Raw genomic sequence first — 13436 nt, 5'->3', positions numbered from 1 at the left:
TTGGACTCTGTACAACTAATTACAAACAACTTGCAGTTCCTCCCCCGCAAAAAGACAGGCACATCTCTGGGCTCCTACACCATGGTCTTTATAGTTTATAAGGGACTTGGGAGCAACCCAGAAGGAATTGCCTCCACATTAGAAATATCAGATCCAAGGGAAATAACTGAAGAAATCCACCCACATGGACTTCCATCCCGTCTGTCTGTTCCCCATATACCCAGGACAGCAGGCTCACACATGACATCTGCATAGCTTGTTAGCTTAGTAAAATAAATAGACTGCGGGCAGATCATGGCAAAATGCCTGCCCTCATTTCCAAACTCTCCAGAGGCAAATAGGAAATTAGGATCAACTAGAAAAGGACTGACTTTTCTAGAGTGTTTCCATGATGAAAAAAATATCATGGATAGTACCGGATCCCTAAAATGATTTATGAAAGGCAGGAGTCTATGTATTCTGTGTATGTTAAGTATGTAGAAAAACACAAAATTTAAATATTTTAAAATTTTAAAATTTTAAAATTAAGAATCTTGAGTGAATCAAAACTTGCCACAGAAATGCTCATCGTTCACCTACTTTCCCACAATAGTTTGCATGTCAATTTTGCTTATGTAAGTGAATTGAAACATAATTGATAACCATGTAACCACTCCCCTTGTTATTATCATCAAATTGAAGCAACCTTTGAAATTTAGACAATTACAAGTGGTAAACTAAAAATGATGAAAACATTCAATAAATACTGTTCCCCTAGAAGTTTATATAAATTTTGCTGAACATCAAGTACATTCCTTATAAGGCTTAATTTTTCCTATTACTGTACAATGCTATGAGTTAAATGGAGTCCAGAAATCCAAGTAGTTGTGCACAGGTCACACATCTAGAAAGTTATATGATCTGAAATACAATTTTGTTTTCAAGTTGACATAAATAATCTCTGTAGTACGCTAACTGCCCTTCCCACACTACCCCTTTTTACATCCCATCACATTGACCTCATTCTTCCTCATTCTCATTCTTCCTCAAGGCCTTGAATTTGTTGTTCCCTCTGCCTTAAATGCTCTTCCCCTGGGTCTTTACACAGCTGTCTCCTCATCATTCAGATCTCTGCTCAGATGTTAGCACTTTATAAATCTTCCCCAACTGACCTCCTTAATTAAATTACATTCCCTCCCATCATTCTCTATCACATAAGCCTATTTATTTCCTTCACAGCAACTATCACAATCTGAAATTATCTTATTTATTCATAGCTTGCCATATCCTCTATTTGAAATTTATTTCTGGGAGCAAGAAGTTTACCTGTTTTGTCCGTGGCTATATCACCAGTGTTGAGAACAGTGCCCAGCTGTGTAACAGATGCTGGCGACTTCCTTGAATGAATGAATGAATGAATGAATGAATGAATGAATATGATGAATCACAGGGAAGATCTTTTCATATTGCTTAGCTTCTAAAAATGTGATTTACACTAACCATAGTATTTACAAATACATAAAGTAAAGAATAATTTTCAGATTCGGCATTAACTTTTTATTTAGCAGGCTGTGATTAGACACATTCATATACATATTCTCATTAAGTATTTACAACCAGTGAATTAAGTATAATTTTACAGGTGATGAAACTGAGGCTCAGAAAAATTAACTTGCTCAAGTTTATATAGTTACTCAGTTGGTAAACCAGTGCATGGAGGGCACTCCACTGACTGAGAAGATGAAGGAGGACATGAAGCTTGATCATCTAACTCCAAGTTCCATCCCATTGTTGTGAGAATACTGATCTGCTGTACTTTAGAAATTATTAACTCATCTATCCAGCTGGTAAATACCATAAACTTCAAATGTTTGGTTCTAAGGGCAGGATATCTGAATATTCCCTAATCTATCAAAGAATATACTTTGCTGTTTTCAAACATATGTAAAAAAAAAAAAACAAAAAAACCTAAGTTCCTAAACAAAGAAACATCAAATGGCCAAACTATCATTTCTGTAGTTATTTGTGTTGCTTTAGAGGCAGCTAGTAAATCAGTATACTGATAATTGGATTGACTAGTTAAAATCACTTTATGAAAATGTCAGAGTTAGTAACACAATAACCTGATCTCCTGAAACACTAGTATAGAAGTCCAGCGATTCAATCTTTAATAGACAGAACACTGACCCTGAGGAACTACAAGGTGCTCAAAGATAAAGCACAATATCTTCATCAACCAGACAATGAGGAGTAATTACATTCTACATTTTACATTACTAAAGCAAATTAGTCAGTTAACGATAGTATCTCATTAAAAAGAAAAAATTATTCCTTATTAATTCCAGATACTTAGAAATTTACCACTTTACTTTCACTGACATTAGAAAAGAGAAAATATACTCAGTGCTACAATAATTTGAATATCCTGAGTTTAATTTTTAAAAAATAACGGCATAATGTTTAAACTTGCCCAGATCGAATAAATACCTTGGGAAGTGGTAAATATCCTATAACTAGAGGCTTTCCAGATGATAGATTCTCCCTTAGCAGGGCAGCAGTAGAGGTTATTTAAGACTGAGGAGAGTCATTGCTCCAAATTACTAATAAAATTACTTTTAATCCTTTGATTCTGTGTTTGTTTTTTCAGACTGAGGGGCAACCAGCAGGTAGGTGGGACTTGCTGTGCAGAGCTTGATGTTGGTATGCGGTGGAAGTGGAGGAATGGATGATTCTGTGGGTTTTTTTTGAATTTAGGTCTCCAGGAAGATTAACTCAGAACTATTTTAAAATAAGGACCATGGAGAGCATCTAAGGTACACATATAAAAGCATGGAAATCCCCAGACGGCTCTCATTAAAACAAACAAACATAAAAGCTTTCTTTGCCATGGCTGAGTAGCATTAAAGAAAAGAAGTTTCCTTATAAATATTGGCAAGGACAGTAAATAGTGAAATAGAGCTCAGCTGCAAAATTATTCTTAATCAGAATGTGCAGGTGTTTAACAGAGTACATTAACAGATAACATTTTAATCTGAAAAAAAAATTAAAGTCCATGTTGGGATTCTCTAAAAGAAATAATTTTCCCATTCTATCAAAGTGTTATAAGTTCGTTTAAAATTTGTTAAAAATTTTATTTAAAATATAAATTATCTAATTACTTTAGATTAGGAAACTGAGGTATAGACTGGCCAAGTGATTTGCCCAAGAATGCCCAAATAATCAGAGTACAAAGGCAACGACCCAAGGGAATCTGTTTTCCAGTTATGACCTACTCTTACACCACATTTCCTTTCCAGTCTGATATGTTCCCTATAGTCAAATTTTTCTCCAACTGGTACTTCTTTGTTCTTGTTAAAAAGATGTAATTTTATGCCCTATCCATTATGGTATTTGCATAGTACCCACTGAATACCTTTACCAAACAGTTCTAATTCAAAAGATTGGCTAGAATCTGTTTTCTGCTTCAGAAATTAGATTTAGGGGTACCTGGGTGGTTCAGTCAGTTAAGCATCCAAATTGGGTTCAGGTCATGATCTCACAGTATGTAGGTTCAAGCCCTGCATGGGGTTCTGCGCTGACAGTGTAGAGCCTGCTTCAGATCCTCTGTCTCCCTCTCTTTCTGCTCTTCCCCTGCTCATGCTGTCTCCCTCTCTCTCTCAAAAATAATCATTTGTTTAAAAAAATCTGTAAGAAATTAGGTTTAAATATCAAACAACAAAAATATTATCTAAAACTTAAAATATTTTTGAGACGTTTGGTTCTGCAATCATGTCTCCAAACATAAGCAATAACCAAAGCATTTAGCTGTCAGTCCTGTTTATTTCATTTGATTCTTACCATAGTCCTATAAGATAGGCACTACCTACATTTTACAATAAAAATAGAGGCTATTTAATCTACTCAAGGTTGCATGACTAATTAGTGGTAGAGCCAAAATATAAACTGTGGTATCTGACTTTTCACTCTATACTCTTTACACTCTATCACACTGTCCTACTTTTTTTTTAATGTTTATTTATTTTGAGACAGAGAGAGATAGAGAGTGAGTGGGGGAGGGGCAGAGAGAGGGAGACAAAATTCCAAGCAGGCTCCGCACTGTCAGTGCAGTGCCTGACATGGGACTCGAACACATGCACTGTGAGATCCTGACACCAGCCAAAACCAAAAGTCAGACACTTAACCAACTGAGCCACACAGGCACCCCACACTGTCCTACTTTTGACATCGCACTTGTTTCTCAACAAATGTGTCCAAATCCTCTTAGAATATTTCTTCTTAGCTGTTCCACTATTATCTCAAATTTAAGGCAACATTATTGAATTCACTCTGTTTATCTGTGAATCAACCTAAATGTTCCCATTTTCATTCTCATACCACCCGTCTCTCAAATCTACTTAGTCACCATGTCTTGTCAAAATTCCCTCATCATCCTGTGATCTGATTAAAAGTCCTCATTGTTTCTCACTAGGATTCTGGAAGACCAAATCTCCAAATATTACCCTTTGTTTATTAGATTTATTTAAACACAGAGCATAGCCCTAAAAGACACTTCCACTTATTTAAGATTGTTCAATGGAAATAATAAAATGAATGAACCACATCAAATTTAAAATATTTCTTCATCAGTAAAGGTCTAGAATTCCCAATGATATCTTTATTTTCATTTCCTAATTTTAATTTTCTCACAGATTTCACAAAATTTCATCAGTTCTTATAAACATACCTATAACAAATTTTGCAAATTGTATTGCCCTTTGTAACTTCAGAGTTCTCCACATCCTATGACAAGTGGCAACACCATGATTCATGTAAGCCCTTAAAACAGAAGTAAAGTCTGCAATTGATAAAACCACTTTGGAAAGAAGAGAAATCAGTTGTCTAAGCCTCAGTGATGGCAAAAGCATGCTCAAATATATGGAAATTCGGCTAAATGTATAACAAAAGCAGGGAAAGTTTCCTTCCATGGCACAGAGAGAGAGTGCAATTGAAAGCTATTTCTGATTCTGATTTTTATGGATCAATACTTTTAGGGAAGATATCTCCCACTGGGCAAAATAGCTTCCAGAAGCCTGGAATTAAGCTATGGCCAAAATTTGCCAACTAAGAGTAGAGAGGAATACAGACATTAACATGTTCCTGAATGATGTTAGAAAATCAGCATGCAGAGTTTTTTTAGAAGATCACCAATAATGAGAAATGCAAACAAGAAACATAAACAGTATGCATGGTGCAATTTATTTTATCTTAGTTGCCTTATAAATACTTGAATTACTTTCAGGGTCTTCCCTAAGTTGTCTAGTTTAAAGTATGTGACAGGAAGATGGCTAGTGACTGATCAGAGGAAAGTCCAGAGGTTTACCACTCATGGCAGTGGTTCTCAAATTGTAGCAAACCTAAGACTCAGCTGAAGGGCTCATTAAAACACTGGGTCTGGGTCCCACTCCCAGCATTTCTGGTTTACTTGATCTGATTTACTTGATCTGAAATAGAGCCCAAGAACTAACTTTTCTAACAAGTCTTTAGAGGATAAAAATGCTGGTGGTTGCGGGGGTTGGGGATTCACTTCAAGAATCACTGGCCTATAAGCTGGATTGTTGAAAGTTTCTCAAACTAATGTGGCCTAATGAAGATGTTCCTGTTTATTGTTCTAGATACATATCTATTACATAAGTGTAAATTTGCACGGGGTTCATTGGCTATTGCTGGCTAACATACTTTAATTGTATTATTAGTGGACTCTATTTATACAACATAATTTATTGTCTGCTCTTGACTGTCACAGAAGGATTTGACTTTAGCTCTGGAAGAATCCTTAGGAATAATCTGATCTAACATCCTAATTATGAAGATGAAGACACCAAAGTCCAGTGTAATAGTTAATAGATATAAACAGTTGTGATTTCCAAGTTGTGGTTTACTGTCAACAGCCTTTGAAGAATTGTCTGTGTACAATAGTTACAATATCATTGTACACTATGTACAACATATTACATTCATACAATAATAATGACTATTCTTTTGTTTGTGATATAATCAACTTTTAAGATAATTAATAAATTCTCACTGATGCGTATTTTAATTCAATCAGAACTTATTTTGAACATCAACAACTAGAAATTATCAAGGCAGGAACTCTTCTTGGCCAAATGGTTTCCAGGCAAAAAACTGTTATAGACATAGTGATGTAATATAGATATGAACCCAAGGAAACCCTGAGAACTATTTGTAATAGAGTCTACCATCTTAATAAATTAAATGTAAGACTTGCAATTTATTTCATAGAATAAAAATCTACTATTTTCCAGGCACTACTAACCATTTTCATATTTAGGTCTCATTAAAATCTCATAACTACTCTGTAAGATGAAAACACTAAAGCTTTTAGAGATTAAATAGTGTAGGCTAGCAATATATTTTCCCATGATAAAAACACAAAACTTTTTCTAGTATATTTGCCAGCACTTATTTCATTTAGCTGCTTGACAAGTTGGCACATTTGTATCCTACTAAGTCCTGATGACTTCATTTTCAGTAAGCAAAAATACAAATATCCTCTTGAACAGCCAGGAAGTCTAAAAATTTGTTTTCTAAGTATTCATGAGTCTAGTATGGACATTCACCTTCCCTCTCTCCTTTTGGAGAAAAATGCTGCCACTGCCAAATTAGATGACTTCCTTTCCTGGAAATACATTTAGCATATTATAACAGTTTGAAATAGTTTAAATAACACATTCCATGTTAAACATGGAAAAAACATTTTTCAGGAGAGCACACAATGGTCTTTCATAGAAGGATTCCATAAACTGCTCACTAGTTAAATTTGGCTCTAAATTCCATAGTTTCCCTATAAAGGGAAGGACAATTACCATCCAACCTTTCTTATTTTAACTAAATTCCTCACAGTTAACTGATGAGGGATAGAAGCAGAAGAATGTGCACCTTTAGTCCAGAAGGCTGACCTATAGCCTGCAAAGCTTTTTTAAGGATCAAATAGGTGCTAGCTGCTACTTTTTTAAAGGGTCTCATAATTGCCTGTACATCTCACCAATAGCTAATATTGGTCTGAATTACAAGCATCAGAGAAATCTGGAGAAAATAGTTTTATAAGCAGAAATTTGAAGACGTTTACAATCTAATAGTCTCTGCATGTCTCCTCCCCCTTGAACACTAAGCATATAACCATCAGCTTCATATAGCAAAAGTGCAGCTCTTTCTACCCACAGGCCCTGTCTCCATGCTACTTAAATAAACTTACTAAGTTACACCATAAAATGTCTCAAGAATCCTTTCTCTACCATTCATTCCTAACCCCACATCATAATGATGAAAATTCATAACTGGATCTGACTCAGAACTTTGCCAAAATCTCAAAATCAAGTCAAAATTAAGAGGCTCAACTAATTGGCAATTAACAGAAGACAGCCCATGTTATAAATGGTCATCAACAGAAAAACGATCCTTTACTGATATTTACCATTCAGTAGACATATTGTCCCATATTTGAAAGAAATTTGAGGCCTATAGAGCCATAATGAAGATTGCCTGTGCTTGCTAATAGAAGATTCACCAAAAAGACAAGAAGGAACATCATTAAAGACATATTTCAAGAAGCATCAATAAAGCAAATATTTATAAAATAATCTCCCAAAAGAATTTTATGTGAGGTTTAAATACTTAATGCATGTTCATAAAAATAATCATGATTTATTTTCTCATTTTCATAATTAAATTTGATGTTTTTATCAATGAAATGGAGAATACAACATTGGCGTATTTCACTAGGCTACAATAAATAAGGATCAACTTGTGGCAATTGATCAGAAATAAATTAAATCTGAGGCTGCTGATTAATAAAATATTTTTACTTGGAAATACACATACTTTGAATTCAGGTTCTTGATTTCATCAAATAAAGCACTATGACCTGTTTAGCATTACCTTATAGATGATTGATTTTGATTCCCTGTCTTGAATAACTACACAAGGTGACAATCACAAAAAAAGTATGATTGAAGTAGAGTTCAGATTGCTTCAGGGAAGCTATTACAAAAAACAAACAAAACAAAAAAAAAAACCCAATGAAACCTAAAAGCCACTGTCAAAAAGTCATGTGAGGGTTTTTCTCCTGTCCTGAACCAGACAGGAGAGAGGAGAAGTGGAGTAGATTACAAAATGGTTGTGTGATTACTAGTTTAGAATTTACACTAAAACAAACACAAACAAAATTCTCAAAATTAAAGCACACAACTGCTCAAAATGATGCATAGTCCAATGTCAACCCGGTAGCAGGTGAACCCAATATTCTGAGCAGGCCAAAAGCAGAAATTAGGTTATACTTCACAGAGAACAAGACGTATCTTGCCCATTAAACAAAGAAACAAAGAAAACACTCTAACACTTACTCTTGTCTTTTTGTCAGCTTCATTTTCAAAACACTGGTTGTCTTTATTTTGTTCAGTACATGAAGGATTTTCCTTTGGTTCACTGAAATCTGTAAGCTAAAAAAAAAAAGTTAAAAAAATCACTATATCTTATTTGTTCTCTGCAATGTGAACTACATGTTTTTCAAACTTTTAACATGCACATTAAAATACCTATGACCTGTATAAGTATTATTCAGTATTACTTATGTCAGTTTTAGAATAAATCTAACCCATTAGTTTAGAATACTATCTAACCTATTTTTATATTGCTCCCAAAGAGAAAAAATAAAATGGGACAGTTATTCAAAGGCAAGTTTTTATAAATTTCAAAGCTTTTCAACAGGGAGTGTTGAACTTGTATCATTCAAGTGTAAATTGATGATCTGGTAAAAACTGAACATGGTTAATAGGAAGATGAAGAGAGAAGGGTTAATTTCATCTTATATAAGTTCCCATCCTTGCAAGAATGTCTATTCTGTGGTACTAGTTGAAGACCTCATAACAAGTAGAGGCACTGACTACTTTCATTCTGGACTATCCTTTCAAAGATCTTTGTATAACTACAACTGTGGATGATAAATATGTTTACTTTCAGAGCAAAGGTAAGTTTGCTTATTGACCACTGAAAAGATTTCCATTCCCTGGGTGCTTGGGTAGCTTAGTTGGTTAAGCTTCCAACTTCAGCTCAGGTCATGATCTCAAGGTTCGTGAGTTCAAGCCCTGCATCCAGCTCTGTGCTGGCAACATGGAGCATGCTTAGGATTCTCTCTCTCTCAAAATAAATAAATAAACTAATATATATAATATATTATATATATATATATATATATATATATATATATATATATATATATATTTCTGTTACCTACACTGAGGATAATTCCCCACTGCATGGGAATATACCACTTGACCATCCTTGCATTGCCCTGTAGGTACTGGGGCTTGAGAAACTGCTGTCTGGTTACTACTATAGTGGTACATAATAAAGTCCTTTGTTTATGTCCTAGGAGTCTTCTGACATTCTGGCATTCATGAAACTTTGTCATTGTTCTTAGATTTCAAATAGGATACAATCTTAGCCCCTTCACAGTTCTTGACAATTGTGATGACAAGGACATAATGCTGACAGACATGGTTTTCTGGAAGAGAAAGGATCAGGGATTTGCAGACTGATAAAAGGGATTTCTGGGATGTCTTTGGGATTGGTAGCCAACATAGTGATGAAATTTATGTTGAACTGCATAATAATGATCCTCCACTTTAATGCCTATTAATGAGGAAGAATTTACAAAGTGGTTCCAGGCTGAGTACTGGGAAATAAACTCAAAGACAGTTCCCAAATGGTGCCCTGCTGACTATACCCTGAGTGGTGGGACCTCCTCACCCATCTGCCGATTACCCGCAACTCCCAAGATTCATGGGATGAGCAGAGTTCCCACCTGCATTCAGACAATAGTTATAGAGTAGTGTACCTCTCCTGATTATAAAAGGAGAGAAGTATGCAACTATTATGAGTGGAAACCAAGATTTCTCTGATTCTAGTCTATTGTAGATGCTCCTCTTCTCTATTCCCATAGCTTACATCTATCATTGTGATTAACTTATTGCATTATAAATCACATGTTTATATATCTGTCTGTCTGATTAGAGTTCCTTGGAGGACAGGCATTATATGTTATTATTTATTAATTCCCAGAGTTCAATAAATATTTGTTTAATGAATAAAAAATTAAAAGATTAAATTAGATAAATTAATGAATGTTTAACTGAAGGAACAAACAGGGAACAGGGCTCCAATCTGGCTAAGAAGAATCTCAAGCTCAACTACCTGAGGATACCCAGGTAGCTTCTACATCAGATATAGAGTCATTTACTTTGTGCTCAGTCTGGAATGGTGGATGTGCTGCCATGTTCAGTATGATGATGGATGCAGGCAGCAATTGTGTCATTGCAAGCTCAGTCAGCAGCTTGATTCCTATTGGTCTTATCAGGTTCTTACTGTGGACATCTGCATAAGTGATGCAGATATGTGCAGTGTGTGCCCCTGTGGAAGCATACATTTAATATGCCAGTCTTTAGATTGTCCATACTGATGGCTTTGCTGCTGCTATCAGTTAGACCAAAAACATTATCAGTTCATCTCACTGGGCTGCAAACCACCTACACACCCCTGAAAATCACAAGTAAATGTGCTTTCTTACTGCTGTAGAACTGCTCTCACTCACCATGATTCATGGCCCCTCCTTTCCCTTTTACACTGACCTTAAATGCTTTAAGGAAAAAGATTATTAATAATGTAGTTAAAGTTTCCCTGTTCCTAAGAGGAAATGAAGGTGACACACACCCATCCAAATATGCTAGAGAACTTCTGGGAGGGCAAGCACTCAAATTCTTATAGATCTTCTGTGTACAGTCACCCAAACCACAATCTGCTAGGTTCTGTGAATTGGCAGAAGAAGGGGCACCAGGATTCAGGTGATTATGTTTGGGCAGGGTTTACCAAGGAGAAAGAAAGCCAAATGACCTTGTGTAAAGGGTCCTTTGGGCCAACTCAATGTACTATTTGCATCGTTTCCACTGCTGAATGTATAATTGGTCTTAACGCTTCTTTGTAAATTCTCAGAAATTCCAGAAAGGGTTCTCCTGATCAGGAAAAGCTATATGTACAGAAATACTAATAGAACATAAATCTCTCTCCAATTCTTTTCTCTATTTTCTCTTGGTAGTCCAGCAGAAAAAGTGGAGAATCTTACGGGAAGAAAGGAAATCATCACCTTAAGAACTTAACAACAGCAGGGATAATAACCCAAGATGCAATATCTTGAACAACAGCCAAGCATGGCCAGTAAAAAAGGCTAAGAAGATCTGGAGGCTCACAGTGGATTATTGATTCTGCTGTTGCTCCTACTATCTCAACTATTCCAAACATTTAACTATAACTAAATCCTTTGCATTGACTGATGGCACTTGGTATGTTCCCTTTCCAACATCTTTTTCCTATCCCACTGGTACTCAAGGTCCAAGACCAATTTTTATTCATATGGCAAGCCTCATGATATATTTACTATACCTAAATTCCTCTTCCATTTGCCATTAAGATTTATGATGTCCTATTTGGCAAGTCACAAGCCTCAGCTAGCAGGAGTAGATAATAAACTCTGACAAAACTGAGGGCCTATCTAAGCAAATTACTTTCAGCAGTCAAGGAGATACTCCTTTTTAGCCTCAACCATCGAAAAAGAAAGCCCAGCACCTTATTAGACTCAGAATATGGGAGATGGTATGGTCTTACTTGGACATTTTAGTTGGTCTATATTATCAGCCAGGGCACAAATCAGCATCCTTAAAGTGAAGTCCAAACCAACTGGCTATGTTGGAAGCTCTCAGCAAGCTATGGCAGTCTCTCTGTCTATACAGCCCCACAACATTACTGACTACTCTGTGCTACAAGCCTTTGTGAGTGAGAGAGATTGATTAGAACCTCTGGTAAAGAGAAGCAACCTCCAATTAAAATCCCCTGAGACAAAGCTACTGGCTCAATGGGGTCCTCCATTCATTAAAGTTTCACTAAATGCCTGGGCCTGTTTCACTAATGGTTTCACTAAACTGAAGCCAGCAGTGTCCAGTGGGATGCTGATACTATTTGTTCTTAGTTCTAGCTATGCAGAACTGAGAATGGAAGGAGTTCTTCCACTAAGGTGGCAGAACTCAAGGTCATTCTTGAAGCTCTGGCCAATGTGCTTCCTGATCAACACTATTATATTTTTACTGACTCTTGGAGTATTGTCACTGGCCTAAATGGTTTATCTGCCCTGTTAGAACACTATAGACTGACAAATTAAACACACTCCTCCCTGGGGTCATGAACTATACAAATCAGGACTGCCAATTGCAGATGCCCACAGTAAGCCCTGATGAAATCAACTGGAATCAAGCTGCTGATTGAGCCTGCATGGTAGCTTTGCTGCCTGGATCCATCATCAGACAAAACACGGCAGCACATCCACTACTTCAGCTGAACACACAGTAAGGGACTTTATGTTTTTGATAAAGTTCTGGTAGCAAAGGCTACCAGAATATCCTCAAGTAGCTGAGCTTGTCATTCATCTTAGCCAGATAAGAGCCCTTGTTCCCTGTTTGTTTTTTCCTCCATGTAGGAGATAGTCATCTAATTTAATCCTTTATTTTTCATCTATTAAACAAAATACATTAATATTGTTATTAATATTTATTACTCCGTAAAAATCTATTTATACCCTGGAAATTCAATATTTACTTATTATTATTTATTAATTTATTTATTAATTCCCAGAATATCAAAAACAATGAGATATACTGTCTATCCTCCATCTATCTCTCCATCCTCCCATCTATCTAATGGGACAGATAGATATATAAATATGTAATTTACAATACAATGTGTTAATCATAATAATAGATATAAAATATGAGAGGATCATCTGCATCAGGCTAAGGAATCAAAGGAGGCTTCCTGAAGGATATGACACTGAAATAATTCTAAAAACAAGAAGTTATATAAACAAGCAAGTGTTCAGTCTAATAGTAAATAGTGTGGGCTTTGACAGGCATTATGTTAAAAGAAAAAAGCATGGATTTTAGAGTATGGAATAAATGAGTTATAATCCCTTTACTTCCACTTACTAGCTAGGTGTCATCTAAAATATGGAGATTATGTAATCCACTGCAGTCTCCTTCCTCCTTATCAACCATCCCACAGCTGGGTTGGATGCTATGAATCTACAACTTTCCTACCTCATACCAGTTGGTGTCCCATGTATGCTTCCTGAATTTCAGTATCTTGGCTGGCTTTCTATGCTTTCATATCCCCACCATTACTCCAACAACTGGTGACTTCCCATCAATGTAGCTCTCATAGAAATAGTATTTTTTTCCATACTTTTATATTTCCTTCATTCTTTTTTTTTTAAATTTTTTTTTCAACGTTTATTTATTTTTGGGACAGAGAGAGACAGAGCATGAACGGGGGAGGGGCAGAGAGAGAGGGAGACACAG

General features: G+C 35.8%; 1 protein-coding gene across 6 annotated transcripts in view; it reads right to left on the bottom strand.

The window, feature by feature from the left end:
• Positions 1–13436, bottom strand: part of DLG2 (discs large MAGUK scaffold protein 2) — a 2073554-nt gene that overhangs the window by 1600885 nt on the left and 459233 nt on the right. For all 6 annotated transcript variants that reach the window (XM_043580064.1, XM_043580065.1, XM_043580066.1 and 3 more), the window contains exon 4: positions 8382–8477. In XM_043580064.1, coding sequence (XP_043435999.1) covers positions 8382–8477 — 96 coding nt within the window. The remainder of the gene's footprint in view (positions 1–8381; positions 8478–13436) is intronic.

Source organism: Prionailurus bengalensis, chromosome D1 (assembly GCF_016509475.1).
Source record: "Prionailurus bengalensis isolate Pbe53 chromosome D1, Fcat_Pben_1.1_paternal_pri, whole genome shotgun sequence".
NCBI lineage: Eukaryota > Metazoa > Chordata > Mammalia > Carnivora > Felidae > Prionailurus > Prionailurus bengalensis.
Note: the sequence above shows the minus strand (reverse complement) of the source record. Positions and strands in the feature narration are given on the sequence as shown.